Below are 25,372 nucleotides of genomic sequence, written 5' to 3' on the forward strand. Positions count from 1 at the left end.
CGGTGGGAGAGAAGGCCAGAGGAAAACTGAGGCCAGAGCACGGAGCACTGTGAACGTGGGTCAGCAAGTCCTCCATCCAGAGGGGGCATGTTGTGGAGGCAGAGCCCAGACGACCACCCGGGGACCACACACGTGGCCGTGGGACCCCGGGTTGCTGCCCTCCACGCACCTCCCAGCTCTGCTGTCTTGCACGTGGCCGGTGCCGAGGGGTGCATCCGCGCTCCCCCTGCGGGTAGGATCCAGGGCTGGCTGGAGCAGCTCACGGTGCCCCGCTGTACCGCTCAAATGCTCTACGTGACACTCCAGGGCTCCCTTTGAGCAAAGCCTGTGCCAGCGAGGGGGAGGGGGCCGTGCATGGGTTGCCGCCCTACCCAAGGCATAGACTGAACTCTCAGCCAAGAAACACATCAACTTCCTGGAACTCAGAGCCGTAGTCACAGCTGTCAGCCTTCAGAGCACACGCGAGGCTGTCCTGGTTAGAGGAGACAGTTTTGCCCCGAGCTTTGCAGGCATGGCCATGGTGCGCACTAGCCGGCTTGGGTTTCATCCCCAGCCTAGCCAGGACTTCCTGCATCAGTCAGCCCATCCTAAGAGAGTTGTCCTTGCTGCTTGTTAAGCCCCCGAGTAGCCCAGACCATTTTAGTATCTGAACTCCTCTAAACTCACACTCACACTCTGTTAGCCGGTCCTGGGTTGGCCCAAACCGGCTGTTTCAATCAGGGGATCAACCATCCCAAGTATTTGTGGACATCTGTGTAGGCTCCGCACCGCCTCTGTCCTGGTTCGGTGTTGTAAACCTCCCCACTGTCTGGTTTGTGGGCTTCTCCTGTCATCCTAGGCATCCAAGCTTTTTCCTGGGGGCCTTAGGACAGATTTTAGATTTCACTTCAAGAACCCTGCGGGTTTTCACAAGCTGGGAAGCTTTGTTTCTAGACCATCTTCCCTTTTATCTTTCATCTCTTCTTTGCTATCTCATTGACCTGGAGACAGGATCCTTAATCTTTTCTTTCTGGCTTCGCATAACATTGTCCCTTATCTCCTCTGGGGCTGGGGCTGGCCTGCCCTCCCCATCATCCTCACAGAGGGACCTCTGCCCTCTTCAGGCCATCCTGCTTCCATCAGATCTGGGCAAAGCCTGTGTGGGAATGCAAATCCAGAAATGCAGCAGCCTCCCTCAGGAGCCCGGGACCCACCCCTCCAGCTTCCTGGAGGTTCTGTCTCCAGGGTACAGCCTCTCCTCATGGGTCCTTTTCTCTTCTCTTCTCTTCTCTTCTCTTCTCTTTTTTCTTTTTTTGAGGTGGTGGTGATAGAGCTAAGGGGTATCTTGAACTTTCTTCCAAGAACCGTCCTGTACTTTTCCACTCTTGGAGTTGTGTGAATCCCTCAGGCCTGGTGGAACCCAAAACAAACAGGGTAGTGACTCTTGTTACTCAGCTTAATCGAAAGACATTCTTGATATTCAGATCATTTACATCCAAGATCAGAGGATGGAAGTTTCAGGGTCAAGTCTGTCAGGTTGGCCCTCTCCTCTCCTTGCTTCCCCTTGTGGATTGAGGAAGTTACTTGGTGGACTTTTTAAAGTATCTTTTTTAAGTGAGGGGAGGGAGTGGGTCCATATTTCAATGAGAGTCTTAGTTATATTCTGGAAATTTTTAATTCCAGAGACACGTCTCTCTGTGTTTTTTTTTTTTTTTTTTTTGCGTTATGTGGGCCTCTCACTGTTGTGGTCTCTCCCGTTGCGGAGCACAGGCTCCGGACGCACAGGCTCAGCGGCCATGGCTCACGGGCCCAGCCGCTCTGCGGCACGTGGGATCCTCCCGGACCAGGGCACGAACCGGTGTCCCCTGCATCGGCAGGCAGGCTCTCAACCACCGCGCCACCAGGGAAGCCCAACATAGGGAAACTTTGTTTGCTTTTTTTTTTTTCAAACAGTATATAATCTCACCTTATGCATCTTTAAATTTAGATGGGTGGGGATGATCTGAAAGGATGTTTTCTTTGTGCGTTTCTGAAACCTCATGGGAATTTTAGTAAAATGGTCTTGATTCACAGTTTCAAGGAAGGTGGGTTATATATCAAGTAAAACCGGGATTCTTATCCTACTTATCCCGGATGAGTTTCTGGGGCCCCTGACCCCCTTGATACTGAAGGAAAATGTTGGGTGTAGTATGTCCTTTTATCTGTGGGAGGGTCCATAATTTTCATCAGATCCTCGAGGAGGGTCTTGCCCACAAGAAACAGCGGGAATTGCTGGGGTAGTAATAAGGGTTCCTCCAAGTTAAAGGCGGGGGGTGGTGGTGGTGTCTCTGGCCTTTCTGGGGCTGTCCCTGTGAGTTATTCCTTGCTTCTTGATACTTTATTCAAAATCCAAAGAACTTTTCAGAAGAGAAAGACACAAAGAAAAGGCAGGAGAACTGAAGCAGTGAGGTGTGAAGAGAGAGAAGCTGTTGTGGTGTCAGAAATCACTGAGGAGCTGTTTCTGACAGGAAGGGCTGGTGGAGCTTTCTCACCCCCAGCAGACCCGTTCGGGAGGAGCTTGCCCGCCTTAGGTGCTCAGCAACTGTGTGGACAAAGTAAGATTCAGGATGATAAGTGGGCGTGTGGCGTATTGGGCAGCTTTTCTGCAGACACTCCAAAAGGGACAAGTTTTTGTCCGTGTGGCAGTCACTTTACTTCTTTACTGTCACCAGTTTTGCACTCTTTGGAGACTGTTTCAGAGACAGAATGGGCTGGAGGTGTAGTTCTGAATTTTTGAATTTTATTTTATTTATTTTTTTATATAGCAGGTTCTTATTAGTTATCTATTTTATGCATTTTTTTTTTTTTTTGCGGTACGTGGGCCTCTCACTGTTGTGGCCTCTCCTGTTGCGGAGCACAGGCTCTGGATGCGCAGGCTCAACGGCCATGGCTCACGGGTCTAGCTGCTCCGCGGCGTGTAGGATCTTCCCAGACCGGGGCACGAACCTGTGTCCCCTGCATCGGCAGGCGGACTCTCAACCACTGTGCCACCAGGGAAGCCCCTATTTTATGCATATTAGTGTATATATGTCAATCACAATGTCCCAACTCATCCCACCACCACCACCCCTCCCCCCCACCACTTTCCCCACCTTGGTGTCCATACGTTTGTTCTCTACATCTGTGTCTCTATTTCTGCCCTGAAAACCGGTTCATCTGTACCATTTTTCTAGGTTCCACGTATATGCGTTAATATACGATATTTGTTTTTCTCTTTCTGACTTACTTCACTCTGTATGACAGACTCCAGGTCCATCCACCTCACTACAAATAACTCAATTTCGTTTCTTTTTAAGGCTGAGTAATATTCCATTGTATATATGTGCCACATCTTCTTTATCCATTCATCTGTCGATGGACACTTAGGTTGCTTCCACGTCCTGGCTATTGTAAATAGAGCTGCAGTGAACATTATGGTACATGACTCTTTTTTTTTTTTTTTTGCAGTACACAGGCCTCTCACTGTTGTGGCCTCTCCCGTTGCGGAGCACAGGCTCCGGACGCGCAGGCTCAGCAGCCATGGCTCACAGGCCCAGCCGCTCTGCGGCATGTGGGATCTTCCCGGACCAGGGGCACAAACCTGCATCCCCTGCATCGGCAGGCAGACTCTCAACCACTGTGCCACCAGGGAAGCCCTACATGACTCTTTTTTGAATTAAGGTTTTCTCAGGGTATATGCCTGGTAGTGGGATTGCTGGGTCGTGTGGTAGTTCTATTTTAGTTTTTTAAGGAACCTCCATACTGTTCTCCATAGTGGCTGTATCAATTTACATTCCCACCAACAGTGCAAGAGGGTTCCCTTTTCTCCACACCCTCTCCAGCATTTGTTGTTTGTAGATTTTCTTATGATGCCCATTCTCATTGGTGTGAGGTGATACCTCATTGTAGTTTTGATTTGCATTTCTCTAATAATTAGTGATGTTGAGCAGTGCTTTTCATGTGCTTCTTGGCCATCTGTATGTCTTCTTTGGAGAAATGTCTGTTTAGGTCTTCTGCCCATTTTTTGATTGGGTTGTTTGTTTGTTTAATATTAGCTGCATGAGCTGTTTATATATTTTGGAGATTAATCCTTTGTCCGTTGATTTGTTTGCAGATATTCTGTCCCATTCTGAGGGTTGTCTTTTCGTCCTGTTTGTAGTTTCCTTTGCTTTGCAAAAGCTTTTAAGTTTCATTAGGTCCCATTTGTTTATTTTTGTTTTTATTTTCATTACTCTGGGAGGGGGATCAAAAAAGATCTTGCTGTTATTTATGTCAAAGAGTGTTCTTCCTATGTTTTCCTCTAAGAGTTTTATAGTGTCCGGTCTTACATTTAGGTCTCTAATCCATTTTGAGTTTATTTTTGTGTGTGGTGTTAGGGAGTGTTCTAATTTCATTCTTTTACATGTAGCTGTCCAGTTTTTCCCAGCACCACTTGTTGAAGAGACTGTCTTTTTTCCATTGTATATCCTTGCCTCCATTGTCATAGGTTAGTTGACCATAGGTCCGTGGGTTTATCTCTGGGCTTTCTAGCCTGTTCCATTGATCTATATTTCTGTTTTTGTGCCAGTATCATAATGTCTTGATTACTGTAGCTTTGTGGTATAGTCTGAAGTCAGGGAGTCTGATTCCTCCAGCTCCATTTTTTTCCCTCACGACTGCTTTGGCTCTTCGGGATCTTTTTTTTTTTTTTTTTTTTTGCGATATGCGGGCCTCTCACTGTTGTGGCCTCTCTCGTTGAGGAGCACAGGCTCCGGACGCGCAGGCTCAGCGGCCATGGCTCACGGGCCTAGCTGCTCCGCGGCATGTGGGATCTTCCCGGACCGGGACACGAACCCGTGTCCTCTGCATCGGCAGGCGGACTCTCAACCACTGCACCACCAGCGAAGCCCTCTTCGGGGTCTTTTGTGTCTCCATACAAAGTTTAAGAGTTTTTGTTCTGGTTCCGTAAAAAATGCCAGTGGTAGTTTGATAGGGATTGCATTGAATCTGTAGATTGCTTTGGGTAGTATAGTCAACTTCACAATATTGATTCTTCCAGTCCAAGAACATGGTATATCTCTCCATCTGTTTGTGTCATCTTTGATTTTTTTCATGGTGTCTTATAGTTTTCTGAGTACAGGTCTTTTACCTCCTTAGGTAGGTTTATTCCTAGGTATTTTATTCTTTTTGTTGCAATGGTGAATTGGATTCTTTCCTTAATTTCTCTTTCTAATCTTCCGTTGTTAGTGTATAGGAATGCAGGAGATTTCTGAGCATTAATTTTGTATCCTGCAATTTCACCAAATTCATTGATTAGCTCCGGTAGTTTTCTGGTGGAATCTTTAGGATTCTCTATGTATAGTATCATGTCATCTGCAAACAGTGACAGTTTTACTTCTTTTCCAATTTGGATTCCTTTTCTTTCTTTTTCTTCTCTGATTGCTGTGGCTAGGAATTCCAAAACTATGTTGAATAATAGTGGTGAGAGTGGACATCCTTGTCTTCTTCCTGATGTTAGAGGAAATGTTTTCAGTTTTTCACCATTGAGAATGATGTTTGCTGTGGGTTTGTCATATATGGCCCTTATTATGTTGAGGTAGGTTCCCTCTATGCCCACTTTTTGGAGAGTTTTTATCATAAATGGGTGTTGAATTTTTTTTTTTTACATCTTTATTGGAGTATAATTGCTTTACAATGGTGTGTTAGTTTCTGCTTTATAACTAAGTGAATCAGTTATACATGGGTGTTGAATTTTGTCAAAAGCTTTTCTGCATCTATTGAGATGATCATACGGTTTTTCTTCTTCAATTTGTTAATCTAGTGTATCACATTGATTGATTTGCATATATTGAAGAATCCTTGCATCCCTGGGATAAACCCCACTTGATCATGGTGTATGATCCTTTTAATGTGTTGTTGGATTCTGTTTGCTAGTGTTTTGTTGAGGATTTTTGCATCTATGTTCATCAGTGATATTGGTCTGTAATTTTCTTTTTTTGTAGTATCTTTGTCTCGTTTTTGTATCAGAGTAATGCTGGCCTTATAGAATGAGTTTGGGAGTATTCCTTCCTCCACAATTTTTTGGAAGAGTTTGGGAAGCATGGGTGTTAGCTCTTCTTTAAATGTTTGATAGAATTCACCTGTGAAGCCATCTGGTCCTGGAGTTTTGTTTGTTGGAAGATTTTTTAAATATAAATTTATTTATTTTACTGATTTATTTTTGGCTGCATTGGGTCTTTGTTGCTGCACGCGGGCTTTCTCTAGTTGCGGTGAGCAGGGGCTACTCTTCATTGGGGTGCGTGGCCTTCTCATTGCGGTGGCTTCTCTTGTTGCAGAGCATTGGTTCTAGGCGCGTGGGCTTCAGTAGTTATGGCTCGCGGGCTTCAGTAGTTGTGGCTCGCGGGCTCTAGAGCGCAGGCTCAGTAGTTGTGGCGCACAGGCTTAGTTGCTCTGCAGCATGTGGGATCTTCCCAGATCAGGGCTCAAACCCGTGTCCCCTGCCTTGGCAGGCAGATTCTTAACCACTGGGCCACCAGGAAAGCCCTGTTGGAAGATTTTTAATCACAGTTTCAATTTCATTATTTGTGATTGGTCTGTTCATATTTTCTATTTCTTCCTGGTTCAGCCTTGGAAGGTTATACCTTTCTAAGAACTTGTCCATTTCTTCCAGGTTGTCCGTTTTATTGGAATAGAGTTGCTTGTAGTAGTCTCTTAGGATGCTTTGTATTTCTGCGGTGTCCGTTGTAACTTCTCCTTTTTCATTTCTAATTTTATTGATTTGCATCCTGTCCCTCTTTTTCTTGTTGAGTTTGGCTAAAGGTTTATCAATTTTGTTTATCTTCTAGGTTTTTGTTAAACATTTCTTGCATCTTCTCTGGACGTGTAGTTCTGGGAAATGCTGTGTTCTAGGTCTCTCTGAGTTTGCAGAGGGCCAGACACAGCTTTCTCCCAGGTCGGGGGTTTGAGGCCCCTGGCACCCCAGAGCAGACTTTCTCAAACTCTCAAAGGGCATGTGTAATTTGAGGAGTTTTCTGTATCTTCCCTACAGAAAGGAAAAGATACACCTTTGGTCCTATTTGAACTGTTGTGGACATTTCCCCCACCACTCAGGAAGAGGCATAATAGTCACTGCTTTACTTAAGGGACTGTTTAGTTCCATATGTTTTACTTTCAACTCTCTTCTTTTCTCCTTCTGTTTCTGATAGCACTTAGTGTGGTCTTTTCTTCTCTTCCTTTTAAAATGGCGGTCCATCAGCACCTGCTGTCAGCATGCCATTCAGATGCTCAAAGCTTCGCTTGAAGCCATTGGTCTCGGCCATTTGCAACGTGATGACGCCCTCGATGTTGTTGGGGCATGTGCTTTGGGGGTTCCTTCCGTCCACGCCACACTCGATTCCAGTTGCTCTTGCTCGGGTGTAATTGACCTAGTTGCTGGAAGCTTGCTTATAAGTGCAGGCAGGGGATGGGAAATGCTGTTGTCCTTAATTTGTGACTCCCAGTGGTATAAGTGGAGAAAATGATACAGAGACAGGATCCTGTCTGGTCTGGACTCCCTCTTAATGTCATCTTTTCTTGTTTTTGTAGGTTGCTCCAATCTGTTCCAGAGGTGGTGGCTTTGAGGTGTGACCCGGCCCACGCTTGGGCCCAGCCAGCGCCAGCTCCTCAGTAAGGAGAGCCAGCTTGATAAGACGAAGATAAACAGGTCAGTTAAACTTTATTGACACTCCTTGAGTCACAGTAACTTTGAATGTTGTCTTCCCTCCCCTCCCCATGTCCCCGTTGAGCGGTCCACCCTCTGCTTGGGGTCCTCCTGAGGTTTTGGTACAAAACCAAGGTGAAGCTCTCACTGTGAACTGCTAGTTATTCCGCACCTAAGAGCCGGGGGTGTGGGATGAGAAGTCCCAGAAAGCGTGCCGAGGACCTGGCTCACAGGAAGCAACGCTGCAGGCACCCCCGTTCCCTGCTTCTTCCTTCCCACTCGCAGATTTGAACTCTTTGTGTTCAGAAATGGAACACAAGGCCAGTCCACTTGGCCATGTCAATAGAGATGACGATTTCCTTTCATGTCTGTGATTTGGGGGCCTCATCTGGGTTCCCACTCCTCTCTGGTTGCAGCTGGAGGAGATTGTACTAGAATGGGGCCAGTGATTTTTATTTTGTTTATTATGGTTATTATTATTTTTTAATTTGCAGTGATGGAGCTGATGTGTAGGATGGTATCAGGGAGCAGAGGAGAGAATGAAAATATACGGACTATAAGTATTTATAAAGAAAGTGTGCTTTGTAAATGGACCTTAAACTGTTAAACCTATCTTTCACCCCCTGAGATTGAGTATCAGAAGGTTTAGGTTGGTCAGTTTGGATTACTGCTCTAGTGTGGTCCACGGTCGGGCGTGGGGTAGGTAGAATTGACTAATTCTGGCTGCTGGCTTCTGGTTAAATTAGTGCATAAATGCACCTTAATGTTAAGGTGGATTTGTGTTTTCTGACCGGGAACAATGGGCTGCATTGTTTTACAACCAGGTCCCTGCCCTTCTTCCTGCTCCATCCTCCCTAAAGGAGAGCTCACGCATAACACACAAGCGCAAACTGGAGGAAAATCTTCAAACAGGTCTGAGAGGCTGGTTTGGGTTTTGCTTCTGAAACAGCTTTTCAGGGACGAGTCCAGTGACTGTTCTTCTTGTCAGACAGTGTAACTGGGAGTTTCATTTTGTTAATTGCTCTTTCTGATCAAAGATGAGAAGAGTCTGTATTTTTAAAAAAATGTTACTGTTTACTTACATTTAAACAAGGAAAAGGAAGTGAATGTAGGTGATCTTGGTGTCCTCAGTGGGTAGTGTCACACTTCACACTTTATCCCAAAGGGGAAATAAATTTAGCAAATGTCTTCCTGTCCAGACAAAATGGGAAATAGCAAGTTTGCATGACTTTTCTCCTTTTCCAGTTGGGATATAAGCCCCTGCAACTTTCAGCCCTTAGGTTGGTTAACTGTTGTGACTATTGCTGGGTTTTCTATATTTAGGACATTTAGGTAGTTTGCAAGAATGTATCTTTGATGTTATAATGATTGTGACAAAAATTCTTACTGGCACTTTGGCTCTTTTTGATGAATATATTTTTTGTTAATTTTCATATTGACTATTTCCCTTTTTTCCATTTTCTTTCCCTACTCAGTGAAAGAATTAGAATATGTTTTCTATAACTTATAATTTTATATTTATCTAAAAGGTGTTTTCTCTAATCAATTCCTAGTCTGAAAAACTGTACCACACTTTTCTTCTCTAAGTATAGTAATAGGACAAAAGCAAGATCATCTAAACTCCCACTATAAATTGGTGGAAAGGTTAACTTTATTTTTACTGACATAATGTAATTACAATAAAGATTTCTAGTCATTTATTTTATAATTTGATGTACATTAAAACTATGGGGGATGTATATTTAAAAGAATGAGATGGTTTTGGTATAGAAGGTGTCCCCTTACTTGAATCAAGGAACTAATCATATACTGATTGATGACAGCAATTCTGGGGAACTGATGATACTTTTGTTAGAAATCCTTTAAGAAAGAAAATGAGGTATGTGTATACTTCCGTATGTGTGTACTCGTGTTGAATGTTTCTTCCTAGAGAGGAATCTCCCAAATAAACTTTCAAAGACAGTCAAAATTGGAAGTTTTAAAGTACAATTTTTAATAAGTTTAAATGGTCTTCCATATATGGAGGAAACTTCATGGAAAGACAACAGCTTTGGGGTTTGTTGTTTTCTTGTTTGTTTTAATTTTGGACCAAGGTTTCCTCTTTATTTTTTTTTTAATTTAATGTGTATTTTTATTTATTTATTTATAATTTATTATTTATTTGGTTGTACCAGGTCTTAGTTGCGGCAGGCGGCTTGCCGGCTCAAGGTTTCCTCTTTTTTTTTTTTTTTTTTTTTTTTTTGCGGTACGCGGGGGCCTCTAACTGCTGTGGCCTCTCCCGTTGCGGAGCACAGGCTCCGGACACGCAGGCTCAGCGGCCATGGCTCACGGGCCCAGCCGCTCCGTGGCATGTGGGATCCTCCCGGACCGGGGCACGAACCCGTGTCCCCTGCATCGGCAGGTGGACTCTCAACCACTGCACCACCAGGGAAGCCCCAAGATTTCCTCTTTTAATGGGAAAGATGTGAGGGGTGAGGCTGGATCAGTGGTCTTAAGTTGTATGTTTGGTAGTTAGTCCTCTGACTTACCATTTGGAAAAGTATTAGAGTCATATCTTCAAAATGTCTGCTAAAAGGAAGGCACATTTTGTCTTTTGACAAGGAAAGTACTGTTCCTGAGCTTCTCTTTGGCTCTTGGGTAAGGTTTTAGCTCGGGACTTCTCAGCTGATGGCAGCATCACTTAATAAAGTTATGTCCCCAGGCTTTCCTGCTCTGCTGCTGGACACGTTTGCAGCTGCTCTGGGTGTTACCGTTTGTCACATCCTAGGTCACTTCTCCTAGAGGTGGAGGAGGAACCGCAAGACATCACATTCTTTCTGGTGTTGTTCCTAAGTATTCACTTTGCTCCTGAGATAATTAGCTTGATCTCTGAGGCAGCTGTGGACTTGAAGAATTTAATGCACACTGGAGCATAACAGGATGTGTGGCTAGAGAATATCTTCCCAGATAAAATAAGGGAAACAGTTGACCTGGAGACTTACTTCTGGCCGTACCTGTAGCCATAGTACTTCTATGGAAGAAGCATAACTAGAAAAGGCCTGGAGAAGTAAAGTTTGATGTGTACGTGGGCTGTAGTTTTCCCTTTAGTCAACCTATTTGTATTACCAAGTTTCTTTAAGGTCTGACCTAGTCCCTCCTAGACTCTGAGCCTTTAGAGGTTTTAGCCTTCAGACTCTGACTCCTTTACTGCCTTATCTTTGGTCAGTTTTAGGGGGAGGCGGGAAATGGTCAAGTGGGAGTCTTGAGAGTCCTTGTGGGAGACAGGAGTAGAGTATGACAGAAAGTTTGCTGTATGGATATAAATATGAGCTTCAGAAAATAAAATACCACAGAATCGTTTTGGCTGTTGGGAGTGAGGGTGACAGCACTGTAGGGCACATCAGTTAAGGGTGAAAAACAACCACAGAACGTGGTTTTGGAAGAAAAAGAAGAGTTAGCCGCCTCCTCTCACACTGTTCCCTGTAGTCTTGAGAATATAGTGGTCTGAGATTAGAGTAAACAAATGGTTTCTGTTTTTTCTTCACTGAACCTTTTTGCCTTTGCTTCCCTTCCAGTGTCAGCGAGTGATACCAGAGAAGAAAAAAAAAAGAAGTGAACCCAACCTCATTTCCTCCTCCACGTGGGCGATTGCTACAGCAGGGGAAGGTCTCACAGTATATCAGTTGGGGCAGAAAATGGAGGTGATTGGCAGTGGGGGCTGGGTTTTCTTCTGTCCATTTTCTGGGGTACAGCTATATTATGTACTTGCATGTTTTAAGAAACTGTCTTTTTTATGCTGATTTGAAATTTGGTTATAGTGTTGGGTGATAGCGTTGGCTTCTCAGTTGTCTTAACAGTTCGGGCTCCCCATTAAAATCACGGTATTGTAGCCTGGAGTTTAAGTGAAAGCTGAGGTTTCTCATCCTTAGTTGTTAGGTCTAGAACATGCACATAGCAGTAAGTGAGTTAGGCTGTTAGGTGGGTGCTGGCCAGATGGCAGCTCCTCGGCTTCCTAATTGTTGTAGCCTTTCCCACTCTCCCTTTTGAAAGCTTAGGAAAGGCAGAAAGACCTGCCTCGGGCAGCTTCGTCGGTGGCACATGCTCAGAAAGGAAGCAAGGTTATCGGTTTGGTATGACAGCACTTGGTTTAGATGAAAGCTTAAGTCATAGGAGTCATATGAGTATCAGCTTGAATTGAAGAAGGGGTTTTAACCCGACTGCAGTGGTGGCAGCCATGGCCACTGCCACCTGGTTGTGACAGAAGCCTAAACTTCCCATTGATCACATCAGCAATTTCTGATTTTCAGTTCTGTGGCCGAGGCTTCCTAGAAGCTTAAACCTTTGTCCCAATGATGTCAAGTTCGCCCGTTGGCTTGGAAGGTTCAGATTTGTCTTCCATCAACACCATGATGTCAGCGGTAATGAGCGTAGGGAAGGTTGCCGAGAATGGTGGGAGCCCCCAGAGCATCAGGTCCCCCACGAAGCCTCCGGGACCAAATCGTATTGGCCGAAGGAACCAGGTAAGCGTTAGTGTGCCCGGCTGTGGCATCCATGAGAGTGTTGGGAGAAGGATGTCCCCTTGAGCCCCAGCTTCCTAAGCCAGAAACTCAGATGTGGTCAGAACTGAATGGCTATACCCAGAGGCCATAATCCTTTTTCAAGAGCTAACTTCTCATAGCTTATGTCAGTTTCCCTTTGTAGAGAAAATTTTCCATGCTGTGGTGTCAGTATTGGTGAAAGCGCCCTTATTCTCTGCCGTGTAATTTGATTTGAATGCGAGCTTTCTCCACGGGACAGGCGAGGCGGAGAACTCGGCTTATTCCTCTCCTGTGGCATGATTTGTTTCCTCGTTCAAGCAGCTGGTTAATTGGGTTTCTGATGCCACCTCCTTGATTTTTTTTTTAAGTGTCTCCAGATTAGGTAGTGATGAGTCCTGGCTGTGCTGGAGCTGCTCTTCAGCTTCCATCCTTGACAAAGCACACAATGGGGCTCCCGAGAATTCCACTCAAGATGCCATTTATTCCTCTTGAATTTTCAGAGATCAGGAAGGGTGGAGAAGAGGACATGGGAGGGCAGGGATGTTATGAAAGGCCGTGTCTCCTCCCTTGGGAAATAAGATGAGTCTTTTAATTAATGTACAAACGGGGCACTTGAGAAGGTGTTGCTGTCCTGCAGCAGCATGCTCGACGGTGCGTGAAGCTCAAGGACTGAGGTGAGCCATTCCCCTTTCCACTCCGCGTCCACGTGATGTGAACGTTCCATGTTTGGCTTCACTGATTTAATGGGGTCCCGCCAAACCCTCGGGAGAAGGCAGTCTTCTGAGTTTGTCCAGGGACTGGGGGTGGACAGGAAGGTAAGCCTGTTGGGCTTTTGTGAGTTAATTTTCTTTTTTTATTAACAATCCCACAGTGACTGTCCTTATACAGAATTGTCTGAGCATAGTGTGATGGTCTTCTATAAATTTGTAGACGTACAACATGAATTACAGCTTTTGATACGATGTGCCCTCCAGGAAAAGCTGTCCCTGCCTAAAATCCCTCCAGCAGCACAGGAGTGTCTGTTTCTCCACCTCTTTCTCAAGGCTGAAGACTTGGCAGAGTTAAATGATGCTTTAGGGTTGGGGCATTGATACTTTTTCTCTCTTTTTTCCCTTGTCTCCACGTGCCTCTCTTCCTATGGGTACCTGAGAAAATTCTCAGCCTGTTTGACTGTGGCCTGAGCCGAGAAGGAGTGCTAGCTCTGGGAAGAAAAGGTTTATTTCCACTCTCATGTGACTGTCCATCCATCCATCTATCTGTCCATCCCTCCATCCATGCCCCTATTTCACAATATACACCCTCCTCCTCCTTCCAACCAGGTACTGCGCCAGGTGCCGAGCTCTTCCTTAGAGTCCAGCATCGCCCCAACACAGGCAGACCTGGCCCAAGTCCAGGCTCTGGTCCCTTCCCAGTGATTCAGACAGTAGGTAGAGCCGTAGAGGGGGCCCACGGCACCTCCCTCCCTGCATGGTAAGTGGAGCTGACTCCACAGGGGTGCCTGGGCCATTTTCCACCCACTTCCTGTGTCCTCTGGGGTTCCTTAGGGCACTGGCTGAGTTTTTGAAAGGAGGTCTGGGCTAGAGGTAGGATGGGAAAGACAGTGCATTAAAAAAAACAAGCGCAGTGCGGGAGAGAGAGTGCAGAGTGCGTTGTCCTTACCTGGGATGGACAGGAGGGCTGAGAAGGGAGCCCTGGGGAGAAGCCCAGCAGCTAGCAGAGTTCCAGGGCAGATTAACCACAGCTGGAAGCCAACAAGGGTGCCAGATAGTTTCATTATGGAATGGTTAGTTATCACATTAGCTGCTAATTTTGTCTGTCAGCTCAGGAAGTGTGCTCCTTCCACCAGCACGGCCACAGCCACTGGATTCAGCACTCTCCAGTAGGTCCTCTTCCAGCATCACGATGCTCCCTTCTCTGTTTGATTTGTCTTTAAAAATTAAATCTGAGTCTGGAGACTTCCTTCTCCCAGACCATTGTGGATGTCCTGGACCTGTGGATGTCCTGGACCTGTGCTATGGTCTGCAGCGTGCCGCTGCCCGCCTCTGAGAATGGTGAGGCTCCAGTTAACCGTAAACCCAGAATCAATCCCATTAGCCCCAGGGGCCACTCAGCGTGTCTGGAATCTGTCTCAGGGGAACGCAAGATGATTTTTTTTTAAAAAGAATTTTAAAATCCTCAAGAGGCTGGCTACTTGGAGGCCTGACTTTTTAACATGTATTATTTCCATCCTACCGATGAATCTCTTTTTTAAAAAAAAGAAAACAAAACACTTTTTAATATATATTATCACTAACCTAATAATTTAACAAAAATACCCCAAAGACCGAGTTTGGGCCCAGCTGTGAGGCATCCCTCCTTCTTATACGAGTGCTCTCACTTTGTTGTTACTACTTTTGGTTTTGGTTTTTCTGCCTGGTGGTTCTTGGCCAGCTCCTTTCTGACTGTCGTAGAGTGGGGATGAGACGGTCTGACACCCTCCTCCCTGCAGACACACACGTTGCCTCGGGGAGGAGTGGAAGTGGATGACGACTGGGCGAGGGTGCAGCATTTTTTTGTGTTTTGTTTTTTAAATTGTCTCTGGGTTAATCACCTTCCTTAGAATTCACATCTGTGATTGTTTTTTAAATTTGAGAGTGAAAAAATGTGTAGCGTACCTATTTCTCAGACCCAAGGTCGCAGACTGGGAGCAGGTGTATGTTGCTTACAATGAGGCTTGTTGGTCTCTGAAGAGCGAGAGGGACCCACTGTAGAGCCGCGCGCTAGACCCATCATGCGTCCACTCCACCCCGTCTGGTGCCATTTGTTTTTATGGTCTTCAGGGTGACTTTTATTTTCGTCATCTCTCATGAGCCAACCACAAGGGTGTTTCCTTTCTGTGCCTTGGGCTTAATCCTTTTTGGGTCAGACTTACACAGCCTGGCGGTTTGGGGCATGGGCTGTGGAGCAGCTGGCCTGTGTTTTAATCCTGGCTCTGCTACTTAATAGTCCTTTGATCTGGGGGCAGGTTACTTGCCTCTCTGTACCCGTTTCCTCATCCCGAAAATGGGATCCATAGTAGTGGCTGTTTCTCACAGTTGTGTGAAAAAACACTATTCTGTATGTGCAGAGTTTAGCACATAGTAAGTGTTCAATAATTGGTATCATTTCAGGGAACAGAAATGCATTCAAATGAGTACAAGTGAAAAGAGGTCTATTGAAAGGTGCCCGAGGGTCCAGCCCTCCCTCCTGTCACCTCCCAGAGACTGCACCCTCCCTCGCTCTTTTTTATTATTTATAAGCAGTTAGGTGCTCGCAGCGAGTAAAAGGATCCCGTTGATGTCCTATGGGCACACTGGTGGGTACTGGGGCCTTCCACCCTCGGGAGGGTGGGTTTTTGACGTGAGAACTCTTCCCTCTCGTGTGTCTTGGTGGACTCAAGACCAGGTAGAAACTAGTGACTGGAACCTGGGTCAGAATTGAGGAGAAATACATCCCTTTTCTAGCTCAGCTGTGACTTGATGCTTAATTTTTCGCCATCGCTGATGATTAACTAAATGGTGTCTAACAAGAACACTAGTATTTATTGAGCACTTAGCCTGTACGGGGCACCGTTCTGGTGCCTTCTGTGTGCTGATTGATTTAATCCTCATCACCGCGTGATGCAGTAGATGCTATTATTTTCCCCATTTTACAAATGAGGAAACGGAGGGCAGACGGGACAGCCACTCTCCCAAGCTCATACCCAGCCAGGCTCCAGGGCCTATGCTCTCAGCTGCTCTGTTGCTACAGCTTGTCAGACACAGATGTTTATAACACAGATGAGAGGCACTAGCTCACTGAGCTGAAATGGATTCTCCCTTTTATTCTCTTTTCAGGAAACAAAAGAGGAGAAGTCTTCCTATAACTGTCCCCTGTGTGAGAAGATTTGCACTACACAGCATCAGTTAACTATGCACATTCGCCAGGTTTGCTGCTGCTTTTGTATTTTCTTTGTTAAGAGAGGGGATGGGATTTTATCTTGATGGATGGATTGTGGCTGTTTCATTTAGATCTAATATTCTTAATTTTGAGGGGCAGTTATGAAATAATTTTTGTGTGTCCGTGTTATTGTGACAAAGTCCCAGGTCAACACAGAATATCTTTTTGGAATTTAGCAAACATCTAATTAACTAACCACATGTAACAGAAGACTTTTCATCATCTGTGACTTGCCATTGTGAACCAAATCTCCTCACAGTACAGTGAGATTATAGTTGTAGACCCTAATTCTATATATTGCTATAAACTTACATCATGTAGCAGGGAATTTCCTTGATTTGGGATCTCTTTGGGCTTTTTTTCTTTACTGTAAGATTTATCCTTCTCCCTTGCCTGCTGTGGCTGGTTCATGACAAGTATTGAATCTAGAACAGTGAAGGACTGACAATGTTCAAATCGTAACATGGTACTGAATAGTAACATCATTTAGTAACTTGGGTTTGATAGAACACAATATTTATTTGCCTATGGTCTCAAGAGATTTTGATGTTCGGGACGATATTTTAAATGAAAAAGAAAAAAATTGGTGAGAAGTGTTAGTTTTTTTTTAATAAAGCTCTGAATGTGCATTTCATAATCGCCTCATTTTGACCCGTCTTCCTAAGTGACCACTGCGATCATTGCTTTCTGTAGCACAACACAGACACTGGAGGGGCCGACCATTCATGCAGCATTTGCGGGAAGTCGCTGAGCTCGGCCAGCTCCCTGGACCGCCACATGCTGGTGCACTCTGGGGAGAGGCCTTACAAGTGCTCTGTGTGTGGCCAGTCTTTTACCACCAATGGGAACATGCACAGGTGAGTGAGGGCAGCCTCTGCCTGCTGGCTAGAGCCTGGAGGTTGACAGAAAGCAAAGTGGCCTTCCATCCATCTTAGCTAAAGGCACAAAGAGTTCTGTTCACTGTATGGAAAAGCCAGAGATGATTTTGTGTGCCTGCCGTGTACAGTCTCCAGTGTGTCAGAGGTGTCTGCTCAAGGAAACAGAAGTACCTGGGCTAGGTCTTTGGCCGATGGGGGAATCTTCAGGGTGACCCTTTACCAATTGGAGTTTCTTTGCTTAGATGCCAGAGGTGGGCAGCTTATCAGACACAGAGGAACCCTTGCCTTTTTAAAACTATTTGCATATGCCTACCAGATACCCTGCAGGGCGAAAAATTTCTGGAGCAGTTGAATAAATAGTTAAGTGGGCTGGTCCTAGAGCTTCAGGATAAGATAGGATAAAATGAGAAAGAAAATCTGATAAATGTCAGGAATCTACTTCCTGAGGGAGAAAGAGGCTCACTCAGAAGTGGGAGGGAGCTCAGTGGTGGGTATATTAAAATGTGGGAGGAACCAATGGAAAATGCACTTTACAGAATGACTACTTAATTTTAAGGGTTAGAACAGACTTTTTTTAATGCTTTCTTTTTTTACACACACATTTAGGAACATTGGAAATCCAGGAAAACGTTTTAAAGGGACTCAGAATTTCACCTTCTCAAAAAGTCAGGCTGTTTTTATTTTTCCGTATTCCCTTTTAGGCGTTATGTTGATTTCTTTTAAAGAGTTGACTGACATTGTTTTTTACATATTCAAAAGAAGACTTTATATAGTTGTGAAATTGATATTTTATCATATATAAATACTCAAACGAGATGGTCCAGTTTATTCCAACTGAAATCATTTTATGATCCACTGATGGTGTACTTGGGACATACTGGTATAGTGGTAAATTTCTGGATTTTTGGAATTAGGCTCCTGATTTCAAATCTCAGCTCTGCTACTTGTAAATTTTCCATCCTTGAGCAAGTTGCATAACCTTGGTACCTCACTTTCCTTCTCTTTAAAATGAGATTTTTAATGAGGATTTGGAGATAATGAGTTTAGCCCATGGCAGGCACTCAGCCAGTGCTATTTATTATTTTTATTTGCATTTCTGAGTATTGCTGCAATAATTTGAATCCTATGGAGTTCTCAGTCTGAACTCCTAGAAGTAGGGTAGAGTATGACGTGAAAGGTATCACTATTTTAAAGAATTTTGATGAAGTGGGGTTTTTTTTTCCTATATAAGTTCCAATCCCCTTTGCCCCTCATCTCTTCCTAGGAGTGTTTCTGGGTACAAAGGAGGAAGTGAATACTGTCATCATTTTTTAATATAGTTTACATTTTAGTGTTTTACTTTTTTACCTCCACATCAGCCTGTTAGTATCATTTTGCCTTCTGTTTGCCATTCGTTTTGTTTTCCCTTCTCCTTTTATCCCACCTGCAAAAAAAAAAAAAGTCCTCTGTCGCTTGTGTATTTGACCCCTCAAAATCTGGTCCTAGAGGTATTGCCTGTTCCCTTCTTGGGGGGTTTCCCCGCTTTCTCCTACCCAATTTTAGAACATTTTCATTACCCCAAAAAGAAACCTCATACCCATTATCAGTCACTTCTCATTACTACCCACCCTCTAGGCCTAGGAGAAGACTCATCTACTTTCCTCTGTTGATTCACCTATTCTGGACTTCTCATATAGCATGCGGTCTTTTGTGACCAGCTTCTTTCACTTAGCATTAATGTTTTCAAGATTCATCTATGTTGTAGCATCTATCAGTATTTTATTATTTTTTATTGTCATATAACAATCCATTGTATGGACATACCACATTTTATTCACCTCTTCATCAATTGGTAGACATTTGAGTCATTTTCACTTTTTGGCTACTCTGTATAATGCTATTGTGAACATTGTTGTACAAGTTTTGTGAGGACATGTGTTTCCACTTCTCTTGGGTAGATACTTAGGAGGGGAATTGCTGAGTTGTGTAGTAACTCCATGTTTTAACATTTTGAGGAACAGCAAAGCTGTTTTCCAGAGCAGCTCCATCATTTTACACTCACACCAGCAGTGTGTGACGGTTGCAGCTTTACACATCCTTGCCAACACTTGTCTTTTTCATCACAGCCACCCTAGTAGGTGTGAAGTGAAGTCCCCATGCGTTCATAATTTTAGTTTTCACATTTAAGTCTACAATTCATTTTAAGTTGATATTTGTGTATAGTATAAGGAAGGAATCCAAGTTCAGTCTTTTGAACTATTTAAAAACTTTTCTTTCCTCATTGAATTATCTTACCAGCTTTATCAAATTTCAGTTAACCATAAATGTAAGGATTCACTTCTGTACTCTCAATTCTGTTCCATTGAAAGGTATGTCTATCCTGAGGCCTAACACTGTATTGATTACTATAGCTTTTGGTAAGTTTTGGAATTGGGAGGTATGACTCTTCAAACTTAGATCTTTTCCTAGATTGTTTTGGCTATTCTGGGTTGCTTGCATTTCTGTGTGAATTTTAGGGTCTGCTTATCAGTTTCTGCAGAAAAAAGCAGCTGGGAAGATTATAGGGATTGCAAAATGTGTAGGTCAGTTTGGGGGCATCGCCATCTAACAATATTAAATCTTTGAGCACGGGATATTTTCCATTTATTTAAGTTTTGATAGATTTCTTTCCACTATGTTTTATCATTTTTAAGAGCGCAAGTTTTATATTTATTTATAAATATATTTATTTATATTTATTTTAAATTTTTTCCAAGGTGTTTTATTCTTTTTAGTGGTATTGTAAATGGAATTGTTTTCTAATTTTGTTTTTTGACTGTTAGTTGCTAGTGTATAAAAATAACAATTCAAATTTTATATTGGTTTTGTTTCCTGCAACCCTTCTGATCTTGTTTATTCATTCTAATAGTTATTTGGTGGATTCCTTAGGATTTTCTATATCTAAGATCATGTCATCTGCAAGTAGAGAGAGTTTTCCTTTTTCCTTTGAAAGCTTTTATTTATTTTTCTTGCCTGCTAGCCCGGGCTAGACCCTCCAGTGTGATGTTCAATAGAAGTGAAAAGAATGGACATCCTTGTCTTATTTCTGATCTTATGGAGGAAAGATTTAGTCTTTTCCCATTAAGTATGCTGTTAGTTGTAGGTTTTTCATAAATGCTCTTTATCAGTTTGAAGAAGTTCCTTTCTATTCCTAGTTTGCTTGGTGGTGTTGTCATGAAAAGGTGTTAGATTTTGTCAAAGGCTTCTTCTACATCTATCAAGATGGTCAAGTTGTTTTTGTCCTTTATTCTGTTTTGGATGTTAAATTAACCTTATTCCTGAGATAAATCCCACTTGGGCACAATGTATAGTCATTTTGTCATATGTTGATAGATTGGGTTTGCTAGTGTTTTGTTAAAGATTTTTGCCTATATTTATAGGCAAAGAGATATTGGTCTGTAGTTTTCTTGTGATGTCCTTTGCTGGTTTTTATATCAGGGTAATATTAGCCTCCGAGAGTGAATTTGGAAATATTCTCTCCTCCTCTGTTTTTTGGAAAAGTTTGTGAAGAGTTGGTATTAATTCTTTTTAATTAAATATGTGGTAGAATTCATCAGTGAAGCCATCTGGGCTTTTCTTTCTGAGAAGTTTTTAAGTTACTAATTCAGTCTCTTTACTTGTGATAGGTCTGTTCACATTTTCTGTTTCTTCTTGAGTCAGTTTCAGTAGTTAATGTCTTTTCCAAAAATTTAGCCATTTTGTCTAAGTTATCTAATTGGTTGCCATATAGTTGTTCATAGTGTCCCCTTACAATCCTCTTTATTCTGTAAGGTCAGTAGTAATGTCTCCTCTTTCATTCCTGATTTTAATAATTTGAGCCTTCTCAATTCTTCTCCTTAGTCAATCCAGCTGAACATTTGACAATTTTATTGGTCTTTTCAAAGAACTTTTGATTTTGTTGATTTTTCCTCTGTTGCTCTTCTGCTCTCTAGTTCATTGATTTCCACTCTACACATGATTTTTCCCTCCTGCTTGCTTTAGGTTTAGCTTGCTCTTCTCTTTCTGGTGTTTTAAGGTAGAAGATTAGACTGTTTCTTCGAGAATTTTTTTTAGTAGAGGCACTTACAGCTATAAATTTCCCTTTAAGCATTGCTTTTATCACATCCTGTAAATATTTGTATGTTGTGTCTTCTTTTTCATTCATCTCAAAGTATTTTCTAATTTCCCTGTGATCTCTTCTTTGGTTATTGAGGAGTATGTTCAATTTCCACATATTTACTTCTCAAATTTATTTCTATTATTAATGTCTAATTTCATTCCATTATAGTTGGGGAACATACTTTCTGTGATTTCAATTTTTTTTTAATTTATTGAGGCTGGCTCTATGGCCTAGCATATGGACTGTCCTGGAGAACATCCCACGTCTGTTTGAGAAGAGCATGTATTCTGCTGTTGTTGCGTGGAGTGTTTTCTCAATGTAGTGTCAGTTCCAGCTGGTTTATACACTGTTTAAGTCTTCTGTTTCCTCACTGATTTTCATTTATCTTTATGTGCTCTACATGTAAGGTTTGTACAGTTATCATCCCATTTTGCAGATAAGGAAACTTGCTTAAGATCAAAGTCAGTGCCGAGGTTTGAGCATAGGCTGTCAGGCTTAGAGGCCATGCGGAATAATTGATACAGCTTTCGTGTCACTTTGCGTATTAGAAAAAAAGCACTCTTTCAAGCTTTACCCTCTTTAGGAATAATTTCATGTTGTTGTAGAGTATTATTTTCAATGTCAAACTATTTGAGCCATCCTACTAGCATAGTATACTCTATTTCATGAGCATGGAATCGCTTTTTATTGGTTTTTTTTTAAGTGTGTTGTTTGTGAATTATGTTGAATTTTTTATAGCCCAACCCTTGATATTACCCTAAGATGCATTTCTCATTTATGCACAATGCATATTGGAGTTGTTTGTAAATTACTGTTTATAAGTATTTTTTTAAAGCAGGCGTTAGGGATGTTTGTGCTAATTTTGGATTTTGTGCTGATTTTATTGTGAGTCATCTTGATTTGGAGGAGAGGACTAATTGTTGGGGGCGGAGTTCCAGTCCTAATTCTGCAGAACGTTTCAGAAATCTCTTGATTTTTCTATACTTTACCACAATGGCATGGTAAAACCTCACTTAGAACTTGTATTCAAATGCAGTGTTTGTGAAAGCATTGTGAAGGCTTACCATGTACTAGGGAAATGTCCTGGGTGAGGGGTGTTCCTGAGTTTGTATTTTCAGAGCTGAAGGCACCCTTGTGCTGACCTTTGAGAGGTATGCACTCCTAGCTGTGTGACCCTAGCAGGTTAATTAACCTCTCTGTGTCTTGGTTACTTCATCTGTAGAAGGCAGTGATATCTGTACCAATGGGAGCATTGTGAGGATTCATGAAATAGCACATGCAAAGCACTTAGGATAATGTTAGTTAATCACTATTTATAAATAGATTTAAATAAGTGGTCACTAGTGTTGTGATGGTGGTGGTGCCACTGAAGGGAGGGATGGCGATTGACTATGCATATGACGCCAGAACATAAATGAAAGGTTGTCTTTTCTTTCACCTTTTGCTATACTAACCCTGTAATTTAAATACCAAAAAAATTATTTAGAATGTTTGAGTTTATCACACTGCATTTATTTTTGTCTTCCCTGTAGAAAATTGCAAACAATGGGTTAAAAGAACATTTGGTGTTCGGTAATCAGTCATAGTCATTACCACCTTCACTTGTTGGTGAATCTGTACTTTTGAAAACAAAAATTATAAAAATGTGAAAACACTGACAAAAATGTGCCAGAAAGAGTAAAGTTAGATTTATTTGTCCTGGTGGATCTGTTCCAGAATCTGATAGTCGAACGGTGAGCTGTGATCTCTCCTGAGCACATACTTGTGTTACATTAATCAGGGGCCAGAGCTGCCCTGGGATGTGTGTGCGGGGATTAAAAAACAAGAGTGAAAACCCAAGTTGTGATTAGCTGCATCCGTGCTTGACTGCCAGAGCCTGGAAGGAAGTCAGTGGACTGTGTGTGGTGCTCACGACCAAAGTTCTCTTTCTCATTTTTCTTTGGCTGCTGCTGTTTCTCAGGGTCTGCGGCCGCAGCTGCCATCGGTAGAGCCAGGAGCTCACAGGTCGGGGCTCTGGAGCCCATGCTAAGCCCGGGCTGGTGCACCCACCCCCGAGTCCCTGTTCTGCCTTGTTTCTAACCTGCCCTGGGCCTCCTTTCCTGTGTCAGTTTCGTGTGACACGGCTCTGGGCTCTGATTTTCAGTACACCCCCTTTGGGGGTGCAGATTCAGTGAGACCCCTGCTGTGACATGAGTCCCTGCGATGCAGATTTCTAGATCCGATTCTCCAAGGCCCGATTCCACAAGGCTGGTCTGAGGACTCCTAGTGCCCCTTCCCTTGGCCTCCCGCTCACCCTGTTCCAAAGGTCATCTGCACACGCATGCATGCTGCACACCTCCGTGTGCACGTTCTCTTGGATAAGCCCCACCTTCCCCAGGTTTATCGCTGAGCACCGCATGTAGGAGGCAGATCTGGTTCCACCCCAGACTTTTGTTGCTTCGGCACCCAGAGGCCCTCATTATACGTTTCACAACATGGACCCCAGTACCATGTCCTTTTCAACTTCAGGTTATTCCTAGCTGATAACGAGGTACTCTTTGCAGTCACCCACTTTGTAAAGCAACTCACTATATCTCCTTTGGCCACTAGTCCTTTTATAAGTGTGTTTGTTTTCTTTGTTTATTAGGCTAATTGGCCTTTTTGTAGAGTTTCCTTTACCTTAGTTTCACGAGAGGACCATCAACACATAATCAATCCAGTAGAATTATCATATTAGTAAAAGAAAAACAAACTTCACAGAATCAGAGAGCAGATTAAATTATGTGCTGTCATGTTGATAGTTGCACTGTAGCTCTGATGCAGCCCATAACTTATAATTTAATTCCAGTAAATACATTTAAATGATATTTAAAACTGATTGTATATTTGGTAACTAGGGACACTAGAGTGATGCAAATTCCAGCTCATTTTGAAAAAGGTTGGGGGAGAGACCATCTCGATTTATTACCGTATCTGGTACAGTTTTTCAGGTTAACACTTCCCTGACTGCGGATTCTCATGTTTTGGAGGCTTGAAAATCCTTTATCCCAAACCTTTCTAACCTCAGCTTAGTTCCTGAGCAGAGTAACAGGCTGCCATCACAGTGCAAAACATGCATCACGGAAACATCGCTGTGGCTCCAGCTTTTAACTTCCCAGAACTCTTTATCAGTTGCTCCTATGTTGAAAATCTGGATTGAGAGGTGCTTGTCTTCCAAAACAAACTTGGGAAACTGAGCCAGAGCACGCCCTCTGGGAGAGTTCAGTGTAGGAAAAAGGGCACTGAGCTTTGCAATTTGCAAAACTTTCCAAAAAGTGCTGGACGGCAGAGCTATGAAGAAGTGATGATACCTGAGAGGGTTGCAATGGATCTCATTTGGAAAGAATCAGACCTCTGAAATGGGTATTTTTCTTTTGCCTTGGAAAATAGGAAATTAATTTCCACTTTGCTCCTCATCTTACAAACTCTAGACTTTTAAGCTGTAAAGAGAGTCATGGAGTCACGTTGAGGACACACAGGAGAGAGACCCTGACCAGAGCAAGCTTTCCTAACTTCTCCGTTCTTTGGAAGATATATCCTTTGGAGGATAACACATCCTCCAGAGAGCAGGGATATATTATCATTTCAGCTGTGTGTTCAGAAGGTGAAGCAGGGACATCCCTGGAGTGTCATCTGCTTGTTTTGCTTTCCTCCTGCAATGGGCATGCCTTTGTCCATTGCTAAGTACAGGAGACACAGGCCCTGAGGATGCTGCTGGATAATGGACAGTCTTCAGGAACAGAGGCTTATGTGTTCCTATTATGCTGGAAAAAAACGTTCGCTGCACAGAAATGTGACCTATTCCATGACGAATGAGACCGCGGAGGCTCTGAATTTAGCACACTACTCTCAGATGCTTAGGCACGGCCAGCCCTTGGCATGTACAGCTGAACTTGGGTATCGGAACAGGTGGCCGGCATTGAAGGACAGAAGGAGCAGACGTAGGACAGTGTTTCGGGAGGGTCACTCCTTTACCCTCCAAGCGCAGCGAGAGGAAGGGCCTTGTGAAAATCAGTCGTGGTGGTAACCGAGTTTCTGAGGGCGCCCTGTCACTAGTTTTGTACCTGCTACTTCTCAGGAGTGGAGGTGCGCATGCGGAGGCTCAGCTAGTCCCATCTTGAAATGAGTCTTAATCACAGTTGCCTGCTTCCTGACACATTCCCTGGAGGGAAGGAAGGGATTGGGTCAGCTCACATGCGAAGAAATTATT

General features: G+C 43.4%; 1 protein-coding gene across 19 annotated transcripts in view; it reads left to right on the top strand.

Annotated features, from left to right (window-relative positions):
- Positions 1-25,372, top strand: part of RREB1 (ras responsive element binding protein 1) — a 180,228-nt gene that overhangs the window by 99,493 nt on the left and 55,363 nt on the right. For 16 of the 19 annotated variants that reach the window (XM_027128303.1, XM_027128297.1, XM_027128302.1 and 13 more), the window contains 5 exons: positions 7,561-7,678; positions 11,230-11,355; positions 11,962-12,174; positions 16,047-16,136; positions 16,843-17,006. In XM_027128303.1, the coding sequence (XP_026984104.1) occupies positions 12,004-12,174; positions 16,047-16,136; positions 16,843-17,006 (425 nt within the window). In that variant the 5' untranslated portion in view covers positions 7,561-7,678; positions 11,230-11,355; positions 11,962-12,003. Of the gene's footprint in view, positions 1-7,560; positions 7,679-11,229; positions 11,356-11,961; positions 12,175-16,046; positions 16,137-16,842; positions 17,007-25,372 lie in introns of those variants that run through there. The other 3 variants (XM_027128307.1, XM_027128309.1, XM_027128308.1) reach the window with 3 other exon arrangements.

This window comes from Aethalodelphis obliquidens, unplaced genomic scaffold (assembly GCF_003676395.1).
Source record: "Aethalodelphis obliquidens isolate GAN/ISIS:26980383/991018 unplaced genomic scaffold, ASM367639v1 scaffold34, whole genome shotgun sequence".
Lineage (NCBI taxonomy): Eukaryota > Metazoa > Chordata > Mammalia > Artiodactyla > Delphinidae > Aethalodelphis > Aethalodelphis obliquidens.